At 39.3% G+C, this 13,059-nt stretch overlaps 1 protein-coding gene across 2 annotated transcripts in view; it reads right to left on the reverse strand.

Moving 5' to 3' along the window:
* C5H12orf54 (chromosome 5 C12orf54 homolog) overlaps positions 1-12,075 on the reverse strand; it is a 24,460-nt gene extending 12,385 nt beyond the window's left edge. Inside the window, exons 1-4 of one of the 2 annotated variants that reach the window (XR_009736388.1) lie at positions 11,941-12,072; positions 11,184-11,303; positions 3,753-3,783; positions 2,631-2,669 (exon numbers count right to left, since the gene is read on the reverse strand). Coding sequence is in view for 1 of the 2 variants with exons in the window: in XM_061416303.1 (XP_061272287.1) it covers positions 2,631-2,669; positions 3,753-3,783; positions 11,184-11,248 (135 nt within the window). In the remaining variant the exon portion in view is untranslated. Of the gene's footprint in view, positions 1-2,630; positions 2,670-3,752; positions 3,784-11,183; positions 11,304-11,940 lie in introns of both variants that reach the window. The other variant, XM_061416303.1, reaches the window with a different exon arrangement.
* Between the last annotated feature and the right edge of the window lie 984 nt (positions 12,076-13,059).

Consider the following 13,059-nt stretch of genomic DNA (forward strand, 5'->3'; position numbering starts at 1 on the left):
CTTTCCCAGCATCAGGGTCTTTTCAAAAGAGTCAGTTCTTCACATCAGGTGGCCAAAGTATTGGAGTTTCAGCTTTAGCATCAGTCCTTCCAATGAATATTCAGGACTGATTTCTTTGAGGATGGACTGGTTGGATCTCCTTGCAGTCCAAGGGACTCTCAAGAGTCTTCTTCAACACCACAGTTCAAAAGCATCTATTCTTTGGTGCTCAGCTTTCTTTATAGTCCAACTTTCACATCCATACATGACTACTGGAAAAACCATAGCTTTGACTAGACAGACCTTTGTTGGCAAAATAATGTCTCTGCTTTTTAATATGCTGTCTAGGTTGGTCATAAGTTTTCTTCCAAGGAGCAAGCATCTTTTAATTTCATGGCTGCATTCACCATCTGCAGTTTTATATTCATCTCTTATATATTTATATAAATCTCATATATTTATATTTGTTTTATATTCATCTTTTATTATGTGGTAAGTATCCAATTATGTACTGGTTCCCCATAGGATGGTTTTCTGACTGTTATATAATCAACTCTTTAGTAATACAGTAATTATAAGAACATTAGTTATTTTTGTACAACATAATTTGATTACATTACATAGTGTTGTTCAGTGGGGCCTTGCAGGAGAGAGGCTATGGAGACTTTCACTTACTTTTTTCTTTTAATTTAAAGAATTAATAGTCTTTGATTTAAAGTCTTTTTCTGCTTTGCTTCATGTGGATAATCGCTATTATAGGTTCAGAAGTGATTACTTTTCCTCTAATTCTCATCTCTATATCACAGTTTAAATGTGTATGCAACTAGAATGTCAAGATTGGGAAGCTGAAATAGCAGATAATTTTGGAAAGGTCTCAGAAACTCCAACTGAATATCTGTGTTCTGTGAAAGTTTATAGCAGTTTTCTTTGGCTACTAATGAGTATAGTTAGCTTCTGCACTAATAGATCATTTAAATATAAAGTGAAATCTTGTGTTTCTATATTTGAGAATTGCCACCTTGGTTGTCATTTTTCTATTTCTGGGAAAACAAGGAAATTTCATCAAAGTGAAAAAGACATCCCTTTTTATAGAATTAAAATAATTTTCTCTCCCATTCTCTAAATACAAGTCTATTTTAAAGCATTTTCAAAATGCAGGGCTTAATCATGTGGATTCTGAGCGTAACTGCTCATGACATTGCCTCAGTTAGAAGACTGAAAGCAACAAATTCCCATTGGTGACCTAATGAACCTGTATTTCTCTTTCAACTCAAAAAGTTTTCAGAACCCAAAACACTCTCTTGATAGATTCAACAGTTTCATTCATTACCAAACATATGATTAATCTGTCTTCTATAAAAGAAGATTTTTTTTTCGACTTGTTCTCTTTAAAACAATTCTAATGATTTGATCTAATTACATTGAAATGATGTTAAAACACTATGTTTTTCATAACCACACAAAGGGCAGTTCTTCACATCCAAGTACAAACTCATATTCCTTTCTTTTCAACACCTCAGACCTCTCCAATAACAGGTATGAATCTCTCAAATATATTAAGTTAAAGGACAGGAAAGCTCCATGAATGTTTCTGCTACTGGCCATTATTCTGATTTAAATTATTGTCAATAAATTTGGTGGTCTGTAGAACATTTTGAAGCATTAAAAAAATCATGTTGGTAATCTCTGATGCCACAGAGTGAATCTGGCATTTATTCTTCTTCAGAATCTTTATTAAAATACTCTAAAGAAATTCAGTAACAAAGCAGTTTATCACTGTAAATAATCAAAACAGAATGATGTCCCACCTATTGAAATTATGTTTAAATTATATATGAGTGACTTAAGCAAATTCTATGTCTTTTAATGCCTTTATATAGACTTTTTGCCATAGTCGATGGAACAAAAGAATCCTCTTCTGTGCTAATGACACGATCATAATCATGTTACAAACAGGAACTCCAGAAACAATTGGCATGTTTCCCTCAGAAACAACAGCTCACTAGTTATTATGCAGAAATTAGTCATTTTATGGTTAACTTTTCATTCAAATGAATGAAATTAAACGTGTCTACTCTTTAGGTTGACGTATTTATTTTTGAGAGGTTAATTTTGAAGGTACCTCATTCTGGAAGAGCCAAATCTTTATTTTTTATGACATAGGAATCAAGGGCTATTGGCAGACAATTTGTCATATCATCTGAGTGGCTCTGGAGGTAAAATATTTCTTTCTAATAAGAAATGGAGTTAGGATCTTTAATTTTCGTATCAAAATGGTAAATTGTCTTCCTCTCATATGAGAGTTAAAATATATGGGTTTTTCAGTACTTGCCCTAAGGTACTTGCTAGTGGATGAGATTTAAATTATTAATTTTACAGTGCTTATACAATGCTGGTAGAGAAAATATACTTGAAAGGGCTTATCTAACAGAGAAGTGGATGTTGAGAATGGGCACTGAGATGCACAAACACAACGAGTGTCTGAGGATTTGGGACTAGATGAGTAGTAGAACAAGATGGGAGGGAGCATGGGAATTCCTTACCATCAATCAGTAAATTACTCATGGGGAAGGAAATGTACTCCTTTTTTAAGCTTCTCTCCCTTCTCTCATCTCTCACCATGCTGTCAAAGAGGACCCCTCTGTACTCACCTGATCCCACAGGGTTTCAGTGATCGTTAATTCTACTGCCTGTTGAAATAAGATACACATATTGGGAACATTACCTTAACTCTCCCAGAATCGGAACTGACACATCATGAAACAGATAGAATATGACGCATTTTTTGGAGTTGAGATGGACACTCAAAGGCATGCCATTTGTCAGGCAGCCCTAAGTCTTCTTCAGCCCTATTGAGCCATTTTTCAGCCCATATGCCTTGTCATCTCTTAATCTAACTAGTCGGTAACAGATATAAGCAGACTCCTATGATGACTCACCTTATAAATACCCACATATATAGCCTGCCTGCTTTTGAAGTCATCTAGTGTAGTTGTGGTATTGGAGAAGACTCTTGAGAGTCCCTTGGACTGCAAAGAGGTCCAACCAGTCCATTCTAAAGGAGATCAGTCCTGGGTCTTCTTTGGAAGGAATGATGCTGAAGCTGAAACTCTAGTACTTTGGCCACCTCATGCGAAGAGTTGACTCATTGGAAAAGACTCCAATGCTGGGAGGGATTGTGGGCAGGAGGAAAAGGGACGACAGAGGATGTGATGGCTGGATGGCATCACTGACTCGATGGATGTGGGTTTGCGTGAACTCCAGGAGTTGGTGGTAGACAGGGAGGCCTGGCATGCTGCAATTCATGGGGTCGCAAAGAGTCGGACATGACTTGAGCGAATGAACTGAACTGAGTGTAGTTGTGGCATTGAAGATGTTACTTAGTCTTGGTGCACAATGACCCACCACTTGATCAAGAGCATTCTGAGCTATAGTGCCCAAGTCTTCCAAGATATGGTTCTTGTTAGACAGTTTTCCTGCCTCCTGAACACATCCTGTTCACCTCTGCTTTCCCCAGGAACCTTGATTCCCAACCAGTGAAGCTGCTTAGTCATATCTGACTCTTTGCAATCCCATGGACTGTAGCCTACCAGGCTCCTCCATCCATGGAATTTTCCAGGCAAGAGTACTGGAGTGGGTTCCCATTTCCTTCTCCAGGGAATCTTCCTGACCTGGGGATCGAACCCAGGTCTCCCTCATTGCAGGCAGATGCTTTACCGTCTGAGCTACCAGGGAAGCCCAAAGGAACTAGTATATTTGGAAGTCTTACCCACCTTTGGTTTCATTGTGTCTTCAAAGGATTTTCTGGAAAGAAAGGGTGATAAAAATCTGATGAGTCACTAGATAGGTGACATAAAAAAAGTGTCAGAATAGGAGGTTACAGCCCTCATATCTTCAGCATAAACATTAATTTTGACAACCATCCATGGATGGAAATACCTTTTGGGAAATCAGGAGTCCAGGGGAGAGCTTCCAAAACCTCATTTAAGCAAAAGAAATCCATGAATAGATGCATTGAAGAGGATAAGAAAGACAGTTTCACTCCCCCCCGCCCCCACCCAAGACACTCCTCCCCAAAGGCAGCATAGCTTAGTGCCAGTAGAGACCCTCTCAACCTGTGATTTCTCCTATGAGGGAAGTGAGAGTGGAATTAGCTCTCTGATTTCCCAGGCTTATAAGACATTGACTAGGAGGCCCACTTCTGTCTAATCCCACCCAGATGGCTAAGGTGATTGGCACAGCTGAATAGTATTGGGGGAGTTGGGAACAGAAGAAAGGGGCGGGCACTCGTGGCATTCACTACATGGATCTCCAGAACCAGCTGCAGATCACCTATTAGATCTAGGTGAACTCCACCAAGAGGGTTATCCAGAACACCTTTTGACTTCTCACCTGTCAGTAACATCCCTCAACTGACTGACAAATGCTCCTGCTGCTAAGTCGCGTCAGTCGTGTCCAACTCTGTGTGACCCCATAGACAGCAGCCCACCAGGCCCCGCTGTCCCTGGGATTCTCCAGGCAAGAACACTGGAGTGGGCTGCCATTTCCTCCTCCAATGCATGAAAGTGAAAAGTGAAAGTGAAGTCGCTCAGTCGTGTCCGACTCTTAGCGACCCCTGTGGACTGCAGCCTACCAGGCTCCTCCATCCATGGGATTTTCCAGGCAAGAGTACTGGAGTGGGTTGCCATTGCCTTCTCCACAAATGCTCCTAGTATTTCACATAACCTTGAGATGGTAACATGTTAGCCTCTGCAGATGGCAAGTAAAAGCCTCTTCAGATGGTATGAAGATATCAGCAGCTGGCAAAACTATGTGAGAATGAGAGAAGGAACATTTGAAAGAATCTTGAATACTCTGGGGAAAATAAACAGGAGGCTCTCAGTACCCAGACTGACTTTTGGGGATTAAGAGAAGGCCTCTCCTAAAGAGGTAACAAGAAAACAGAGAAGAGTGCACCCATAGGAAAGACCTGAAAGACTCCCAAAATCTTTGGCTGGGCTGACTGGTGAAGATCTTTCACTTTTGAAGCCAGTCAGTAAATACTGGAAGAGGACCGCTTCTTCAAATGAAGAGACAAATGCAAGAATTCAAGGAACATGAAGAATCAAGGAAACGTAACACCACCAAAAGGACAAAAAGATCCAGTGATGGATCTCAAAGGAATGGAGATCAATTGCAATTCTAAACAGTTATATTAAAGAATCTTTAAGCCAGAAGAGAAGATGACCAGTGAATGGAAATCAAGAAAACAGCAAAATGAGAAGTTCAACAAGGAAATGAAAACTATAAAAAAGAACCAGACAAACTCTTGGGACTGAAGAATACAATGGCTGTGATGAAAAATTCAATAGAGGTCTTCAACAGCAGACTTGATCAAGAAGAAAAGAGAATGATTGAACTTGAAGACAAATAATTTGAAATTCAGAAGAATAAAAAGAAAAGAACTGAGAAGAGTAAAGAATGCCTATATGACTATGGGACACCATCAAATGACATAATATGGGCTCTTTGAAAGCCACAGAAGGAACAGGGAAAGTGAAAATGGTAGAAAGCTTATTTAATGAGATAATGACAGAAAAAATTCCCAAATCTGGTAGGGAAGTTAACATCTAGATCCACAATGCTTAAAAATTCCAAGGAGGCTGACCATTAGGAAATCTTCATTGAGACATTATAATCAAATTGTCTAAGGTCAAAGACAAATAGAATTTGGAAAGCAGCAAGGAAAAGTGAATTACCACATACAAGGGAAGTCCCAAAAGAGTATTCTTGGCAGACACCTTGTATGCCACAAGGGAGTAAGATGATACAATCTAAGTGTTGAAAACAAACAAACAAACTTGCTAACCAAGAATACTTTACCTGGCAAAGCTACTCTTCAGAAATAAAGTGGAGATAAAGACTTTCCCAGACAAACAAAAGCTTGATCATGACTAGACTTGGCATACAACAAACGCTAAAGGGAGTTCTTCAAGTTGAAAGGATATTAAACAGCAGGAGGAAAACATAAGTATGAATCTCACTGGAAATGGGGTATATATAATCAAATTTGAAGACTTAAATATTGTAAGGGTGGTGCTTATTAAATCACTTGTAGTGCTAGTGTGAAAGTTAAAAGTATTAAAAGTAGCTATAGCTATCAATACAATAATTTTTAATGGATACATATTATAAAGAGGTCTAGTGGTATCAATGATATAAAATGTGAAGGGAAATGAAAAAATGTAGAGTTTTTGTATTCAGTTGCTGTTACCAGCTTAAAAAGACATACTGTAGGATATGTCTCACGGGAATGTAAACCTCTAGAAGATACACAAAAGATGGGGAACACGTGTACACCCGTGATGGATTCATGTTGATGTATGGCAAAACCAATACAACATTGTAAAGTAATTAGCCTCCAATTAAAATAAATTAATTTATATTTAAAAAAAGGAATCGGAGCAAACTGTTGCAGAATTTCAATAAATCACAAAACAAGATAGCAAGAAGGGAAGGAAGAAACAAAGCAACTACAGAATAGAATACAACAACATGGTAATAATGGTAATTACTGATAGTTACATGTTAATAATTATTTAAACATAAATGGATTAAATTCTCCAAACAGATGAGTTAAATGAATTAAAACTATCCAGCTGTATGCTATCACACACGCACATAGGCTGAAAGTAAAGGGATGAGAAAAGATATTTCAGGCAAATGGTACACAAATGAGAGCAGGACTGGCTATATTTATATCAGACAAAACAGATTTTTAGTCAAAAACTGTACACTTTGTCATATGAGACAAAGAAGGTCATTATATAATAAAGAGTTAGTTCATCAAGATGATATGACAGTTGTAAATATATATATATCCAATTTTGAAGCACCTAAATATATATATAGCAAGTATAAGCAGAACCAAAGGGAAAAACTGACAAAAATAATAAGAGCAGAACTCAATACCCCATTTTCAATAGTGAATAGATCATACAGGCAGAGTTATAAAGGAAATAACAAACATATGGCATTATAGACAAAATGGATCTATACAAAACACTGCATCCAATAACAACAAAATACACATTCTTCTCAAGCACACACAGAACATTCTCCAGGCAAAGTCATATACTGGGCCACAAAGCAAGCTTAACAAACTTAATATTGATAACATATCATGTATTTTTTCCTACCACAATGATATTAAACTGGAAATCAATAACAAGAGGAAATTCTTAAAATTCAACAACATGTGGAAATTAAAGAGCACTCAAACAACAAATATGTTGAAGAAAAAGAATGACTTAAATAAAAATATAAAAAGATATCACAGCTAATACCAAAGAGACTACTATGAAAAACTATATACCAAAAAAAAGTAGATATCTTAGAAGAAATGGATAAATTCCTAGAAATATACAACCTACTCAGGCTTCTCTGGTGGCTCAGCAGTAAAAGAATCTGTTTGCAGTGCAGGAGTTGCAGGAGACACAGGTTCGATTCCTGGATCAGGAAGTTCCCCTGGAGAAGGGCATGGCAACCCACTCTGCCGGGGTCCAGTCCCGGCTGATCCAGGGTATTCGAAGGAGAGACGGCATCGGCGACCTATTTAGTTAAATATTCATCAAAGATATAAAGAGTAATAGAATGAGGATAGCTCAGTGAGGAAATTCAGTGGAGAAAAGAGGCTGAATAATTCAGCCAGAAGGTGAGAGAAAGAACGACATGGGGAGACCAAGTTTCGGTGAACAAGGCCCGCACTTTATTTTCCAAAGTAGTTTTTATACCTTAAGTTATGCATAGAGGATAATGGGGGAAGGGGTAGAGTCATGCCGTAAGCCAGGCTTTCTTCCTGCAAACTTAACATATGCAAAAGTTTAGGTGATTTGCATCATCTTCTGGCCCGGAGGCCTGTTAACATTTTAAGACCCTTTCTTCAGAAAACTTATTTTTCTCTAAAGGTGATTAGTCAGGCGCCACCCTCCAAAAGCATTAAAGTTGCATTCCTATAGGGCAAAGGTGTGGTGGGCTACAACAAGAAAAAGAATTAACTCAAGGGTCCAAGGTTACAAACATTAAAGCTACTACTAACATCAATTATATTAATCAATACACTGCCAAGGACACAGTAGGTAAGGGATATGGAGACTTAGCAGCAAACATTGGCCCAATAAGTGAAAAACCCTTCACCAATACAATTTCTAATCAATCTTTTAACTACTCAAAGGAATCTGTGTTTAGACAGTTTAGAACATCTCCTGCCTCTCACAGTTGGGAGGCTCTGAACAATCACATGTGGCCGGAAAAACCTATTCAGGCAGGCTAGAGGATTTCCAAAGGAGTTTGTAGGTTGGAACACTGTCACACCTAGGAATTATTTAACTGGAGCTGCAAGCTAACTCTTTTTTCAGAGAGAGGTAGTGGGGGACAGCCCCCCGTAAAGTCAGAGGTGTAGGTGAAAGCACAAAGCAGAAAGTAGGCAGACTCTGGTTTTGGGGGTAGATGCTCGAGAATTTCCAGGGGGACTCCTGAGGCTCGATCCCGCCTTTGCGTATGCTGAGCCTCCTTCCTCATGACCTTTGCCACAGGCGGAGTTCCTCACACTGGCTCCTGGCAGTGGTAGAATTCCAGTTGAGCTATTCCAGATCCTGAAAGATGATGCTGTGGAAAGTGCTGCACTCAATATACAATATGCAATATGCACTCAATATGCAATATGCCGGCTCCCGGCACCACTCCAGTATTCTTATCTGGAGAATCCCATGGGCAGAGGAGCCTGTCAGGCTACTGTCCATTGGGTCGCAAAGAGTCAGACACAACTGAAGCATCTTAGCACACACACATACAACCTACTAAGACCAAATCATGATGAAATACAAAAATCTGAACAAACCAATAATGAGTAAGAAGATTAAGTTAGCAATCGAACTCCTCCCTATGAAGAAAAGCTGAGAACCAGATGGCTTTGCAGGTGATTTCTACCAAAGAATTGACACTAGTCCTCCTCAAACTCTTCCAAAAAATTGAAGAGGAAGGCACATGCTCAGACTCACTCTATGAGGCCCACATTTCTCTCATACAAAATCCAGATAAGGATACAACAAGAAGGAAACTACACACCAATATTCCTGATCAATGTAGATGCAAAAATCCTCAACTTCATACTAACAAACTGAATTCAGCAATGCATTAAAAGGCTCATACGCTACGATCAGATGAGATGTACCCTGGGCTATAAGAATGATTCTACAAATGGATATCAATTGTGATACACCACCACATCAACAGAATGTGAAAGTCACTGTCATGTCTAACTCTTTGCAACCCCATGGAGTATACAGTCCACAAAATTCTCCAGACCAGAATACTAGAGTGGGTAGCCATTCCCTTCTCCAGGGGATCTTCCCAACCCAGGGATCTAACCCAGGTCTCCCACATTGCAGGCAGATTCTTTACCAGCTGAGCCACCAAGGAAGCCCAAAATCAACAGAATGAAGGATAAAAATCATATAATGTTCTAAATAGATGCATAAAAATAATTTGATAAAATTCAATATCCATTCAAGGTAAAACTCTCAACAACTAGTTATAGAAGAAATTCACCTCACTATAATAAAGGCTGTATATGACAAACCCATAACCAATGTCATACTTAATGGTAAAAAGCTAAAAGCTTTTCCTACAAGGTTAGGGAAAGACAGGGAATCTCACTCTCACCTTCCTATTCAACAGGATATTGGGAATCCTAACCAGAGCAATTAGGCAACAATAAGGATTAAAAGGCATCCATGAGTTTGAGGAAACTCACGGAGATAGTGATGGACAGAGAAGCCTGGCGTGCTGCAGTTTGTGGGGTGGCGAAGAGTGGATACGACTTAGCAACTGAACAGAACAACAAGAATGCACTTTCCCAAATAGAACTCTCTGACTCCATACCTACCAACTATTTTCTTCTCATAGTTCTGTAGTGGAACTACATAACTATTCCTCATATTCTTAGAACTTGCTTCTATCTTCCTCCAAGTGTCAGGCTTTGCAATTTCTCAATGGCTCTCAGACTTGAGGCTCAGTTAATCATTATGAGCACCTTAATCAGATATGCCACCTAGAAACCTTAGAAGACACTTTTAACTCTTTTTCTTCCTGAATTCCTTTAAACTAATTTCTTTTTCTTTTTTTGGTCTTTAAAGTCTTTACTACACAAAATCCTGTGTTTTTTTTTATTCCTGCATTCTTAGTTTTGATGATGAGAGACATCTCAATACATTTGGAAATAGTGGTACTGTGCATTTCATGGAAGTTGGCTAAAATGGTGCTGAAGACATTGAGTAATTAGAATCACAATTTATAAAGCTGGGTTTATGAGGAATAGTTTATATACAGTAAATATTATTCTTTATCATGTACAATTTTGCTCATTGACATATGCAAACATCACGTAATCACCATCACAGTAAAGGTATAGAACACCCCCTTCACTCTCCAAAATTCTCTCTTATCTCTTTGGAATCAGTCTCTTTCCATTACTCCAAGACTTTGTTAACTAAGCACTGATCTATTTCTTCTCAGTGTAGTTGTACCATTTTCAGAATGTCCTATAAATATAATCATACATTAGGTAGCTTTTTTAAAATTGGAGTATAACTTCTTTACAATATTGTCAGTTTTTGCTTCCTATAAATTCTTATAACATCTCCTGCATACTTTAAAAGCTCAAACCAAGGCTCCAGTTCCTTTCTGAATCTTTCTTGACCTATAAGTGCACAGAAAACCTAGTTTTTTTTTTTTTTTCAGATTTTATGGATAATATTGCCTGGGTCTCATATTCAGCCTAAAGCAGCAGATTCTGGCCATTCTCTGTACCCTAGGACAAGGAAAGCAAAGTTTCGGGCATCTGGCCTTGATTTACATTGTAGAGGACATAAGAACTTCCTAGAGAAAGTTGGTCTTGGGATAAATAAATGCCCCTTGGTGGTATTCTCAACTAACTCCTCCTACAGGAATTTCAGATTGATGCCCACCTTCTAAGTAGAATGAGAATGACTTGCTTTCGTTCCTTCCATTAAGGAGAGGAGAAAAGATACGTGAAAGTCCCAACTTTCCCCAACTAGGAAATAGGCACAGCTGTGGCAGGTATGGGAGACAGGGGACCTTGATTCTTCTCCCACAGAAAATATCCAATCTAAGGACATTTGAAGGTCATCATGAACCCCATTTACCTTTTCTGCTGCCTGGAGTTCCTTCCTCCCTCTTGTTCTTGATCTTGGAAGGCATGCTGTGCCATTAGTCTGAACGGAAACTAGATGCTCTGGAGCTGAAGATGGAGATAGCTCCACATCCTGGAGAGGAGTAAATGAATAGGGGAAGAAGGCAGGTAAATGATGAGAGACTTCCCTGTTGGAGAACTACCAGAACAGATGTCTCAGTAGTTCAGGAAGCACTTGTATTTTGAATGGGTCAGTGTGTTTGTGTGAATGTGTGTGTATGTGCATGTACACATACGTGTAAAGATAAGGGTGTGAGGGAAGAAGTGTTTGCACCAGATAAAGAAATTCCAGTGAGAAGGTAGATAGAGAAAAGAGAAACTCAGTGAAAAAATAATAGCTGGCTGGGATTGGGGTAGGGAGTGGGCCAGTGGCTGCTTGAGGTAACGGTGGCTCTAAGACAAGGTTAGGAAGTAGTAATATAATAAATTCAAGAATGGACAATTTCCCATCCCATCCTCCATCCTAGTCAGGCACCTAAGGGTAGCACCACAGGCTGTAGGTCTGTGAGCTCCAGCCTTCAAGTGTCTTGGAGGCATGAGGGAAACCCCAAAGCTGATACTGTCAAAAACATGTGGGGCTGACAGGTCAAATCAGTGACTCAGAGTTAAATCCTCCTTTGAGAAGTTGCTTCCCAGAACCCCTCCTCCCATCCTTCCCATCTCCAAACCTGAGTCAGAAACTAATAAGAAAATTATGTCCAGAAACTTACCCAACTGGGCACCCCAAATAGCTCTTCTCCCTACCCCTAACCTCCTAGAATTTCTCCTCCTTGAGCCGCATCTCACAACAGCTTCCTATCATCTCACCTATCAACCTAGCCCTTTTCAACTCTTCTGTGACCTCAGCTGTGACCTCATAGATCTGAGACAACTGACTGTCCCCTCCCACCCTCAACCCAGGCTTCATTTCATACAAATGATACAATAGTGAGATAATACTGTGAAATTTTAATTTCTGGGAATTTTTGTTACATCATTGACCTCCACCCATTGCCTTAGACATTCTGTACTTCTGAGAGATGATAGGAATGAGCCCAGAAGAATCTGTGTTTTATTTTGAATTTCAAAATAGGGTCTAAAGAGTTAGGTCTTTTGATTTCAGAAGTTAGGTCCTGGTGACTCACACGCCTGCAATGCAGGAGACCTGTCTTTGATCCCTGGGTCAAAGAGATCCTGTGAAGTAGGACAAGGCAATCTATTCCAGTATTCTTCCCTGGAGAATCCCATGGACAGAGAAACCTGGTGGGCTTCAGTCCATAGGGTCGCAAAGAGTTGGATACAACTGAGCATAGCACAGCACCTTGAGAAAAATGGTTTTGTTTTGAATTCCAAAAGTCTTTGATTTGAAAGAGCAGCAAAGATTGGTGAATTGTTGTGGCTGTAAAGTTTTAGAAGGGATGAAAACAGTTCTCTGCAGAAAAAAAGATAGTTTTTATCTATAGATATTAAAAATAGGTGTAATAGTGCTAAAAAGAAGGCAGGAAATGAGTATCAGAGAAAAGTTAGATGTAGATGTGCAGCTCTGAGAGGAACCTGTTACTATTTGGTGATCGTGTATGTAAATTGGGGCTTCCCAGGTGGCACAGTGGTAGAGAATCTGCCTGTCAGTGCAGGAGATGCAAGAGACGTGGGTTCGATCTGTGGGTTGGGAAGATCCCCTGAAATAGGAAATGGCAATCCACTCTAGTATTTTTGCCTGGAAAATTCCATGGACAGAGGAACTTGGTGAGTTACAGTCCATGGGGTCACAAAGAGGCAGATACAACTGAGCATACATACAGACACATGTGAAATCTCCCAGTATGTATAGAAATCTTAGAAGAGAAGGG

Source organism: Bos javanicus, chromosome 5 (assembly GCF_032452875.1).
Source record: "Bos javanicus breed banteng chromosome 5, ARS-OSU_banteng_1.0, whole genome shotgun sequence".
Lineage (NCBI taxonomy): Eukaryota > Metazoa > Chordata > Mammalia > Artiodactyla > Bovidae > Bos > Bos javanicus.